Source organism: Oncorhynchus nerka, linkage group LG13, assembly GCF_034236695.1.
Source record: "Oncorhynchus nerka isolate Pitt River linkage group LG13, Oner_Uvic_2.0, whole genome shotgun sequence".
Lineage (NCBI taxonomy): Eukaryota > Metazoa > Chordata > Actinopteri > Salmoniformes > Salmonidae > Oncorhynchus > Oncorhynchus nerka.
This window is the reverse complement of record NC_088408.1, coordinates 97,613,431-97,625,827: the sequence shown is the minus strand read 5'-3', so window position 1 is coordinate 97,625,827 and position 12,397 is coordinate 97,613,431. Positions and strand designations below refer to the sequence as shown.

At 43.5% G+C, this 12,397-nt stretch overlaps 1 protein-coding gene across 3 annotated transcripts in view; it reads left to right on the top strand.

Annotated features, from left to right (window-relative positions):
* Nucleotides 1–5,111: 5,111 nt before the first annotated feature.
* The window catches only part of LOC115140714 (BMP-2-inducible protein kinase), a 99,869-nt gene continuing 92,583 nt past the window's right edge, over nt 5,112–12,397 (top strand). The window contains exon 1 of one of the 3 annotated variants that reach the window (XM_065026885.1): nt 5,112–6,209. In XM_065026885.1, coding sequence (XP_064882957.1) covers nt 6,071–6,209 — 139 coding nt within the window. In that variant the 5' untranslated portion in view covers nt 5,112–6,070. Of the gene's footprint in view, nt 6,210–6,662; nt 6,941–12,397 lie in introns of those variants that run through there. The other 2 variants (XM_065026884.1, XM_065026886.1) reach the window with 2 other exon arrangements.

The following is a 12,397-nucleotide window of genomic DNA, read 5'->3' as shown; positions in this document are numbered from 1 at the left end:
TGACATTACCAATGCAGTCTACAGACAAGCGAGGTGAAATACTGTCACGGGAATCTACACTTCAATAACGGAAGGTTATCTCATCCTTTGAATGACTGTCGTGCATAGGCAGATTCAAGTAATAATTTACTTACATTTCCATAGATTGACGTAGATTATGTTAAAAAACATTGGTAAATCACCTGGCGTTTTGCAACCCTAGCTTTGGCCTACATAGCTTTTTTTCCCTCCCCTCTCACAGTTATTCAATGTTCTAGGGCAGAAGACCCTCTGATGCTGCTAGCACTATGCCGTAAACCCACGGAGCTATTAAAAGCACAACAGTTGATATACACCCAACGACTACTAGGGCCCTGTCATATTCCAATTGTCAGATGTCTAAGCGACAGTCTCCAACATTCCTATATGTTCAAACTGCTCTCTCTCTCTCTCTCTCAGTCCTACTGCAATCTACTGTTATTGTACTGTGTGCTGGGTGTGGTTGTTATACTCTAAACATGTTCAATTCCTTAAAACGCTGATTAGATGAGAGAGCTAGGCCTTTTGGAGTTCATGGTGCAGATCATTGCAGGGTAGTGGGTTCGATTCCTGGGACCAACCATGCACGACCGCAAGTCGCTTTGGATAAAAAAGATAAAAGTATCTGCTAAACTGCAGATATTATATTAGTGTGATGAGGAGAGTAGGTTAGGTGCACGCGCACACACACACTAGTTAGAGCCTATTGAAGTGGAGGAAAGCAGAGAGACAGATCCTCATCCGAGCCATGTAATCACCCAGCATCCTTCACTCCTCTCCGTCTCTGCTCAGAGGAGAGGTGGAGAAGACCTGCTAACCCACATCTCTATCCTCACACGTACACAATTCCCTCCCGCCATCCCTGTCACACCAGAGTGTGTGTGTGTGTATTCTCTCGAGCAAGCATGCCGTTAAGTGGATTGTTATTGTATCCATTCCCATAATACCATTCTCTCTGGGTTAGATAGTGGGTTTAGTCGGACCATGACATACATAGACAGCTTCCCTTTCATCCTATAGGCCAGTAGTAGCCGAAAAAGGCAACAGGGGCCAGCATATCCAGGCTGTATCACAACCCATAGGGTCGGCGCACCATTGGCCCAGCGTCTTCCAGGTTTGGCAGGTGTAGACCGTCATTGTAAATAAGAATTTGTTCTTAACTGACTTGCCTAGTTTAATAAAGGTTAAATAAAATAAAAAAATATAATTCCACAACACAGAACAATAACTGTGTCAATAGACAGAGAGACACAGAGACCCTCCTCTGAGACACTATATGTGGCAGTGGGCCTAGTGTGGAACGGGATCCCTCCTCACTGTCCAGACATGGTAGAGTAGTTTAGTTACCTCCTCCTCATCTCATCGATATCTCTGCCATGTACACCCTCTAATTCTAAACCACTGGCCTAAACTACCCAATAACCTGAATATTATGATCAATCAATTAACATAACTTTGTAAATAGGTCACCTCAGAAAATAATATTTAACTTGTTATGTAGGTCTGGAAGTAGCCTAGTCTAACAGAAACAGTAGCCTAGTCTAATAAAAACAGTAGCCTAGTCTAACAGAAACAGTAGCCTAGGCTAACATAAACAGTAGCCTAGGCTAACAGAAACAGTAGCCTAGTCTAACAGAAACAGTAGCCTAGGCTAACAGAAACAGTAGCCTAGTCTAACAGAAACAGTAGCCTAGTCTGATAAAAACAGTAGCCTAGTCTAAGAGAAACAGTAGCCTAGTCTAACAGAAACAGTAGCCTAGTCTAATAAAAACAGTAGCCTAGTCTAACAGAAACAGTAGCCTAGGCTAACAGAAACAGTAGCCTAGTCTAATAAAAACAGTAGCCTAGTCTAACAGAAACAGTAGACTAGGCTAACAGAAACAGTAGCCTAGTCTAATAAAAACAGTAGCCTAATCTAACAAAAACAGTAACCTAGTCTAACAGAAACAGTAGCCTAGGCTAACAGAAACAGTAGCCTAGTCTAATAAAAACAGTAGCCTAGTCTAATAAAAACAGTAGCCTAGGCTAACAGAAACAGTAGCCTAGTCTAATAAAAACAGTAGCCTAGTCTAACAGAAACAGTAGCCTAGGCTAACAGAAACAGTAGCCTAGGCTAACAGAAACAGTAGCCTAGTCTAACAGAAAACTGGATCCTGTATTTCTTAAAAATGTATAATCTTTGTTTGTAATGTATATTTATTTGGTTCAGAACTATGTGTGTGTTTAGTTTTCATTGCAGACTTTTTTTTTATGCAGGGGTGGCAGGGTAGCCTAGTGGTTAGATCGTTGGACTAGTAACCGGAAGGTTGCAAGTTCAAACCCCCGAGCTGACAAGGTACAAATCTGTCGTTCTGCCCCTGAACAGGCAGTTAACCCACTGTTCCTAGGCCGTTATTGAAAATAAGAATTTGTTCTAAACTGACTTGCCTGGTTAAATAAAATCAAATGCATTTTTTTAAACACATGTAGTGGATTCAGAAAGTATTCGGACCCCTTGACTTTTCGCACATTATTATGTTACAGCCTTATTATAAAATGGATTAAAACATATATATATCCTCATCAATCTAGACACAATACCCCATAATGACAATTTTTGCTAATTTATTGAAAATATAAACAGAAATACCTTATTAACTTTATTATTCAGACCCTTTGCTATGAGACTCGAAATTGAGCTCAGGTGCATCCTGTTTCCATTGATCATCCTTGAGATGTTTCTACAACTTGATTCGAGTCCACCTGTGCTAAATTCAATTTATTGGACATGATTTGGAAAGGCACACACCTGTTTATATAAAGTTTCTCAGTTGACAGTGCATGTCAGAGCAAAAACCAAGCCATGAGGTTGAAGGGATTGTTCCATAGAGCTCCGAGACAGGATTGTGTCAAAGCACAGATCTGAGGAAGGGTACCAACACATTTCTGCAGCATTGAAGGTCCCCAAGAACACAATGGCCTCCATCATTCTTAAATGGAAAAAGTTTGGAACCACCATGACTCTTCCAAGAGCTGGCCGCCCAGCCAAACTGAGGATTCAGGGGAGAAGGGCCTTGGTCAGGGAGGTGAGCTCCAGAGTTCATCTGTGGAGATTGGAGAACCTTTCAGAAGGACAACCATCTCTGCAGCACTTCACCAATCGGGCCTTTATGGTAGAGTGGCTAGACGGAAGCCACTCCTCAGTAAAAGGCGCATGACAGCCCGCTTGGAGTTTGTCAAGAGGAACCTAAAGGATTCTCTGTTCTGATGAAACCAAGATTGAACTCTTTGGCCTGAATGCCAAGCGCCACGTCTGGAGGAAACCTGGCACCATCCCTAAGGTGAAGCATGGTTGTGGCAGCATCATCCTTGAGATCCTTGATGAAAACCTGCTCCAGAGCACCCAGAACCTCAGACTGGGGTGGAGGTTCACCTTCCAACAGGACAACTATACAAGCACAGGCAAGACAACGCAGGAGTAGCTTCGGGACATGTCTCTGAATGTCCTTCAGTGGCCCAGCCAGTACCCGGACTTGAACCTGATCAAACATCTCTGGAGAGACCTGAAAATAGCTGTACAGCGTAGATTGAGGAGGTGGAAAAAAAACAATTGAATACATTTTAGAATAAGTCTGTAACGTAACAAAATGTGGAAAAAGTCACGGGGTCTGAATACTTTCTGAATGCACCGTATGAGTCTGGAATGTCAACATTTGAATGTTTTTGAATGTATGTCAATTGTATTTTTGTCGGTAATGTCTTTGTCATTATGTGTCGGTCCCCAGTAAAACTAGCTGTCACCATTAGTGTCGACTAACGGGGATGGGATCCTAAATAAAATCCAAGGGGTCAACTGTTGTTTTGTTATTCATTGTACAAATACAGTACAATGAACATAAGTAACCTACTAAAGTAACCATATGTAGCCTATTCCCCCTCAGGAGACTGAAAATATTTGGCATGGGTCCTCAGATCCTCAAAACGTTCTACAGCTGCACCATCGAGAGCATCCTGACTAGTTACATCACCATTTGGTATGGTAACTGTTCGGCATCCGATTGCAATGTGCTACAGAGAGTAGTTCGTACGGCCCAGTACATCACTGGGGCCAAGCTTCCTGCCATCCATAACCTCTATACCAGGCGGTGTCAGAGGAAGGCCCTAAAAATTGTCAAAGACTCCAGACACCCGAGTCATAGACTGTTCTCTCTGCTACCTCACGGCAAGCGGTACCAGAGCACCAAGTCTAGGTCCAAGAGGCTTCTTAACAGCTTCTACCTCCAAGCCATAAGACTACTGAACAGCTAATCAAATGACTTCCCAGACTATTTGCATTGACCCCCCTTTTAAAACGCTGCTGCTACTCACTGTTTAAAAAAAAAATCTATGCATAGTCACTTTACCCTTACCTACATGTAAGTATTACCTCAATTACCTGGACTAACCTGTAGCCCCGCACATTGACTCCATACGGGTACCCCCTGTATATAGCCTTGTTAAAAAAATATTTTTTAGCAAACATTTTCTTTAAAATAAACTGCATTGTTGGTTAAGGGCTTGTAAGCAAGCATTTCACGGTAAGGTCTACTACACCTGTTGTATTCAGCGCACGTGACAAATACAATTTGATATGATTTATTGTAGCCTAATGTGATGTCAATGGCTGCGTTTAGACAGGCAGCCCAATTATTCTTTCCACTAATTGGTCTTGACCAATCACATCAGATCTTTTCCAGATCATCAGAGCTTTTTCCCAGAGCCAATAAGAGTCATGCCAAGTCACTTCCTCAAAATAAGGACTACCCCCCTATTCTCATGTGATTTGGACTGGCATGAGGAAACCATTAGAAAACCACTTTGTTATCTGTCCAGTTGATATAATCAAACTCTGACATCGTGTTGAAAGAATCATACAAAACACATTTGTCAAATAAGATGAGAAAGGAATGTTTCAAATGCGTAACCTACACGCGGAACATGTAGACATTTTCCCAACGAGGGTCACTATCTACTTGAAAAGAAATATTATCAATCACAAATCATCCATTCTCACTCGTTTTAGAAGCTGTGTTGTGTGTTTCTCCCTCAACCTAACAGAGGAAAGGTGAGACGGTGCAGACTGTCATTCACGCCGCCCCATCACAGAGGCGCCCTGTACGTCTCTGCGCTCCGTACACCACCAATCATAACAATAGGAGGGTGACGGACAACGCTGGGTTAGGTTGTCTACTGTCTGATTGGGAAATAAAAATAAAAAAAAACCACACAGTGCTGCTGAGAGTCGGAAGTTTTACGGAGGGGCTGGGGACGGAGACACAAATACAACTGAATCGGACGCGACATTTATTGCACTGTGGTTATTCCCCTGTCGAGGTGGTGGCTACAAGCTAACGTTAGTGAAGACAGTCCGCGAGCAAACCACCAACCAAGTGCCGTGGAGAAGTCGGGGGCTGAGATAGTGGAAAGAAGTGTTGGTGGTGTTTCTTCGACAATAGTCTGACAAAGGGGCAGTCAAGACACATCGTGGCTACTATTAGCGAGACGAAGCCACAGACCGTGTTCAGCACCGGGTAGCGTCCCATATGCTTGGTGGTGTGTATCATACCTTGTTGGACTCGGTTTTTTTTAAGCGTCTGCTAAATGTCTGTAGACTGTCGGGTGCAGCAACGCCTGCATGTATGTATGCTAGCTAGTTAGCCACAGTAGCTAGCGCGTTGATATCATTACATTTGACTCTGTTAGCCAGCAGCGTTGAGCTCGTTTCAACGTCGAAACTAAAACAAACAAAAAAAAAACAAACATTTTGTCTTATTCTTGAGACACCGCTGTTAACTAACCGTGCGAACTAGTGGAAAAAAAAGAGCAACATTTCCTCTGATAGCTACGCCTTGCTGTGTCATGTCATTCAAGTTGTAAGTGAAGTCTTTTCGGAAGAGTATGCAGGACAAGAAACGATTTGGGATAAGTATATAGCAAAAAAGGGGACAGTGAAATCGTACATTGATTGATTGAAGTTCATATCGGCTACCCCTCAAAAAAAAAGACTGCATTTGGAGGTTAAAAGGAAGCCAGAATGAAGAAGTTCTCCCGAATGCCGAAGTCTGAGAGTGGCGGGCTGGGAGGGGGGTCCGGCTCCGGACTCAGCAACTACTTCGGGAAAGTGTTCGGCGTGGGCCGGTTTCAAGTCACCGTGGAAGAACTCATAGCTGAAGGTATGTCTCTATGGGCTTATGTATGCTTCGTAAGACTATTGCACATACAAGTACATGCGTTGCATAACAAACGAGTAAATACACAGCACCTTCCACTGGCTGTTATTTATTTTTCAAACGTGTTATTTATTTAACCTTTTAACTATGCTAGTCTTATTTACAATGACGGTCAAACCCTAACCTGGATGACGCTGGGCCAATTGTGTGTGCCACCCTATGGGACTCCCAATCACGGCCGGTTGTGATACAGCCTGGAATCGAACCAGAGTCTGTAGTGACTCCTGTAGCACTGAAATGCAGTGCCTTAGACTGCTGCTCCACTCTGGGGCCAAGTAAGGGGTGGCAGTAATTATTACATTGACAATTACAGTACAGTATGTCAGAATTATAATAGAGCCTAAACAGTGCAAAATGTCTGTGGCATTGTTCTATATTGTGTATTTGCATCAGCAACTTTCCACACTGTTTGTATACTGGACACGCCCCTGTACTGTCTCACTAATTTCCCTGTCCCTCTCTGCATTTCGGTAGTCCTCACTTGACTTTAACAGGGAAAAGGCTCACGGCCTGCTGAATGACCTATCACCAGCTCACAAACTCTGAGGTAGCATCTAGCCCACGTGTCAAACTCGTTCCACGGAGTGACAGTGGGGTTCCACGGAGTGACAGTGGGGTTCCACGGAGTGACAGTGGGGTTCCACTCCTCCCGTGTACTTGATTGATGACTTAAGGTAACTAATTACTAAAGAACTCCCCTCACCTGGTTGTCGAGGGATTCATTGAAAGGAGAAACTAAAAACCCACTGATGCTAGGCCCTCCAGCCCTGACCAGCCTATAACCTGCTCTCTAATTATACAGGTGTCCTGATCTCGTATGTCAACAAGTCACCGACTAACTTAACCTGTTCTCCCACTCCTTATTTTAAAACGGAGGCTGTCTGGGCACAGGGAAGTATCCTGTGTGTGTCAGTCTCCCTCTCAAACGGATACAAGGCCCCTCTCCCCCCTTTACTGACCTTATCCAATGCGCTTTGAGAGGGAGGTGAGGAATTTTAGGCCAGAACTAGGACGTAGGAAGCAAGGATGACTGCTAGGAACATGTTCTGATGTGGTCTGGAAAGGACCCCACCATTTAGAATTAGGGAAGTGAGGAGCAAATGAGGAAGCTCTTCTTTTTTTTTTCCCCTCTGAGGGACTGCTTTCCCTTCCCCAGGTCTGTCATGCACTTCCGCCATTAACACACAGACGCTGACTGCAGTACACTGTCATGATGCCTGATTCTGTTCAGTTTTGTTCTCCCATATTCCATTTATTTCCTTTTTCCAGGTTTCTGTTCCCCCCCCCCCCCCCCCACAAATTTTTCACGTTTTAATTTTTCAGCATTGTTGAATTCGGTTTTAAGGTCTGTAATTCCGTGATTTATAGGGCCCTACATTCCCCGTAAAAGCTCTGTAGCCTAATGATCCTTCTAGAATAGCGCTTAATAAACTACATTGGATTTGAAGTATGGCTTAACGAAGATGCTTTACACTGACACCCGTAGACAGTGCAGCAGGATATATCCAATGTTATGCAACTTCCTTTGTCTTTGTCTCAGAAACACTTTTTGCATCCCAAATGGCATCCTCTTCCCTACATAGTGCACTACTTTTGACCAGAGCCCTATGGACCACGGTCAAAAGTAGTGCACTACATAGGTAATAGGGTGTATTACTGACTTAAGGATGATCACGATGGCACCCAGCCTCAACCCATTGGACACAAACTACACTATGGAAAAAATATCAACTGATATGAATCACCACGGGCGATGGAGTTCTGAATCACCACGGGCGATGGAGTTCTGAATCACCACGGGCGATGGAGTTCTGAATCACCGTGATCCTACTGGAATAAAACACCACTCTTTCACAGAAGAGGCTGTACGCCCAGTGTCACAATGTAATCACACGAAGTGACTGAAATCTTAATTTAAGAAGCAGAGTGTGAAGTTCGGTGGTTCCAACTGCGTCCGTCCCGTAGGATTGGTGGTTTAAACAAGCACCATTCATTCATTCTTTCCTTCAGGAAACCATCAAGGAAATCCTCATTCTTCTCTAGAGGAAACCACGGATCCAACACGGCAAAAACAAGGAAGTGGAAACCATGGGTGAATCTCAACTGTATTTCCTTGATTCCTAGTGTCATCCTCCTCAAAAAGGCATTGTCGGGGGAAAATCCAAGGGAAGGAACCTCCAGTCTTCTGCTCTAATGTTCTGTGAGAAAGAGACGAAAAGGGAAATGTGAGGAATCCAGTAAATATTACTGAGGTTCACCCTGGGACTTAGAATGGGGCCTCAGGCTAGTCGCCCTGTGACTTCAGCATTGTGAAGGTATTGGAATGGGGCCTCGGGCTAGTCGCCCTGTGACTTCAGTATTGGAATGGGGCCTCAGGCTAGTCGCCCTGTGACTTCAGCATTGGAATGGGGCCTCAGGCTAGTCGCCCTGTGACTTCAGCATTGTAAATGTATTGGAATGGGGCCTCAGGCTAGTCGCCCTGTGACTTCAGCATTGTAAAGGTATTGGAATGGGGCCTCAGGCTAGTCGCCCTTTGACTTCAGCATTGTGAAGGTATTGGAATGGGGCCTCAGGCTAGTCGCCCTGTGACTTCAGCATTGTAAAGGTATTGGAATGGGGCCTCGGGCTAGTTGGCGTTCCACCGAGGAGTTGAGGACACAAAGCAAGGGCAGAGACGCTCTGCTAATCTGAATGCTCGTCTCTCTCTGGCCCCCTCTTAAGACCGGCTGCCCTGCTTGCGTCCTTGTGGTGTCTGTCAAAGGGTCGTTGCTGGTGTGACTTTGCTCTCTTTCTGTCTCAGGAAACAACTCAATGAATCATGGAATGTACCTCAGAGGGAGGCTCATCTCGCCACCCCCTCTCTCCTTTTCTCCTATCTTTATCTCTACCCCATTTCTCTCTCTCTCTTCTCTCTCTCTCTTCTCTCTCGCTCTTCTCTCACCCCCTCTCTCCTTTTCTCCTATCTTTATCTCTACCCCATCTCTCTCTCTCTCTTCTCTCTCTCGCTCTTCTCTCACCCCCTCTCTCCTTTTCTCCTATCTTTATCTCTACCCCATTTCTCACTCTCTCTCTCTCTCTCTCGCTCTTCTCTCTCTCGCTCTTCTCTCTCTCGCTCTTCTCTCACCCCCTCTCTCCATTTCTCCTATCTTTATCTCCACCCCATCTCTCTTCTCTCACCCCCTCTCTTTTGCCCCCCCCTCTCTTTTGCCCCCCCCCATACTCCAGCTGTGCCAGTTTAATGAAAAGCATGAGATTCCCTCAAAGCCTAACTTAACAGAGAATGTGGTCTGCTCTGCACAAAATGTTATAGGAGGAAGTAATGTGAATTATGTGAGTAACCCGGGAGGTATCCTAGCTTTTTGACCATCCTTTTCAGTGCACTAAAGCTCCCAACTTATTTTGAAGAGCAAACTTTTCTATTATTTTTCAGTGCATTTTTAATTGATTGGCTTTTCTTTTGACATTTGGAAAAAATACTCACATTTGTCTGAGTGGTCAAGTCAATATCTTTTTATTGTACAAATTAGGATGTTTGTGTGAAGGTTCAGCAAAAAAAAAAATGCAGTTTCAACTCTGCTCATCATTGGCCAGTGCTAAGCATCAGTCACAACAGAATGGTTGTATTTAGTTATGAGCAGAAACACACACACACACACACACACACACCAGTGTTTCAGGAAAATGAGGCACCAGACATTTGACTGTTACATTATATTTTAATTTACTGGATATTTCAGAAATGTACCGGACTCCTACTCACTGGGTGCGTAACCTGATTAGGGCATCCACCCACTTTGCTCAGAATGACAAAAATCACATCTAGATTATGGTCATTCGTTTTAACAGAACAGTCAACTCGAGGATGCAATGGCGTGTGCGTCCTTAACGAATTCCGATGCGCAGATTGAACATTTTATAATAACTGTGCACAATTTTTTTCCCCTTAGTCTACAAGACCAGCAATGAACAACAAAAATCACGAGCCTCTCTCAATCTACTAGCAGAAAAGGTAACCTATTCTATTGGTCAGCTTGTCGAGAAAGAAATACTCTATTCCAAACAGACTCTGGGACAGTTGTGGGTCGATTAGATCCAGTAGACAACCAGTAGGCCTAAGATACATACAAAACATGTTAAAAACCAATGAGGCTGATGGAACAGATCAGAACGTTCAGATTCAAATGTTGATACATTGTTTATACACGTAAGTGCAGCAATGCGCAACTAGACTGTAGGCCACATGCAAATGTTGGTTCCGTAATGCAATTGATGGGGAAAAAAACACCATTGTCAAAAAGCGTACCGTACATGCCAGCGGTTTCATGAGACTGAGATGAAAATATCTCTTACAAAGAGGGGAGATCTAACGATTCAACAACTAGCATGGGATGCTAATATGACTAGGATTGTCATCAACTAGCATGGGATGCTAATATGACTAGGATTGTCATCAACTAGCATGGGATGCTAATATGACTAGGATTGTCATCAACTAGCATGGGATGCTAATATGACTAGGATTGTCATCAACTAGCGTGGGATGCTAATATGACTAGGATTGTCATCAACTAGCGTGGGATGCTAATATGACTAGGATTGTCATCAACTAGCGTGGGATGCTAATATGACTAGGATTGTCATCAAGTAGCGTGGGTTGCTAATATGACTAGGATTGTCATCAACTAGCGTGGGTTGCTAATATGACTAGGATTGTCATCAACTAGCGTGGGTTGCTAATATGACTAGGATTGTCATCAACTAGCGTGGGTTGCTAATATGACTAGGATTGTCATCAACTAGCGTGGGTTGCTAATATGACTAGGATTGTCATCAACTAGCGTGGGTTGCTAATATGACTAGGATTGTCATCAACTAGCGTGGGTTGCTAATATGACTAGGATTGTCATCAACTAGCGTGGGTTGCTAATATGACTAGGATTGTCATCAACTAGCGTGGGTTGCTAATATGACTAGGATTGTCATCAACTAGCGTGGGTTGCTAATATGACTAGGATTGTCATCAACTAGCGTGGGTTGCTAATATGACTAGGATTGTCATCAACTAGCGTGGGTTGCTAATATGACTAGGATTGTCATCAACTAGCGTGGGTTGCTAATATGACTAGGATTGTCATCAACTAGCGTGGGTTGCTAATATGACTAGGATTGTCATCAACTAGCGTGGGTTGCTAATATGACTAGGATTGTCATCAACTAGCGTGGGTTGCTAATATGACTAGGATTGTCATCAACTAGCGTGGGTTGCTAATATGACTAGGATTGTCATCAACTAGCGTGGGTTGCTAATATGACTAGGATTGTCATCAACTAGCGTGGGTTGCTAATATGACTAGGATTGTCATCAACTAGCGTGGGTTGCTAATATGACTAGGATTGTCATCAACTAGCGTGGGTTGCTAATATGACTAGGATTGTCATCAACTAGCGTGGGTTGCTAATATGACTAAATCAAATTTTATTTGTCACATACACATGGTTAGCAGATGTTAATGCGAGTGTAGCGAAATGCTTGTGCTTCTAGTTCCGACAATGCAGTGATAACCAACAAGTAATCTAACTAACAATTCCAAAACTACTGTCTTATACACAGTGTAAGGGGATAAGGAATATGTACATAAGGATATATGAATGAGTGATGGTACAGAGCAGCATACAGTAGATGGTATCGAGTACAGTATATACATATGAGATGAGTATGTAGACAAAGTAAACAAAGTGGCATAGTTAAAGTGGCTAGTGACATAAGAATGCAGTCGATGATCTAGAGTACAGTATATACATATGCATATGAGATGAATAGTGTAGGGTAAGTAACATTATATAAGGTAGCATTGTTTAAAGTGGCTAGTGATATATTTACATTTCCCATCAATTCCCATTATTAAAGTGGCTGGAGTTGGGTCAGTGTCAATGACAGTGTGTTGGCAGCAGCCACTCAATGTTAGTGATTGCTGTTTAACAGTCTGATGGCCTTGAGATAGAAGCTGTTTTTCAGTCTCTCGGTCCCAGCTTTGATGCACCTGTACTGACCTCGCCTTCTGGATGATAGCGGGGTGAACAGGCAGTGGTTTGGGTGGTTGATGTCCTTGATGATCTTTATGGCCTTCCTG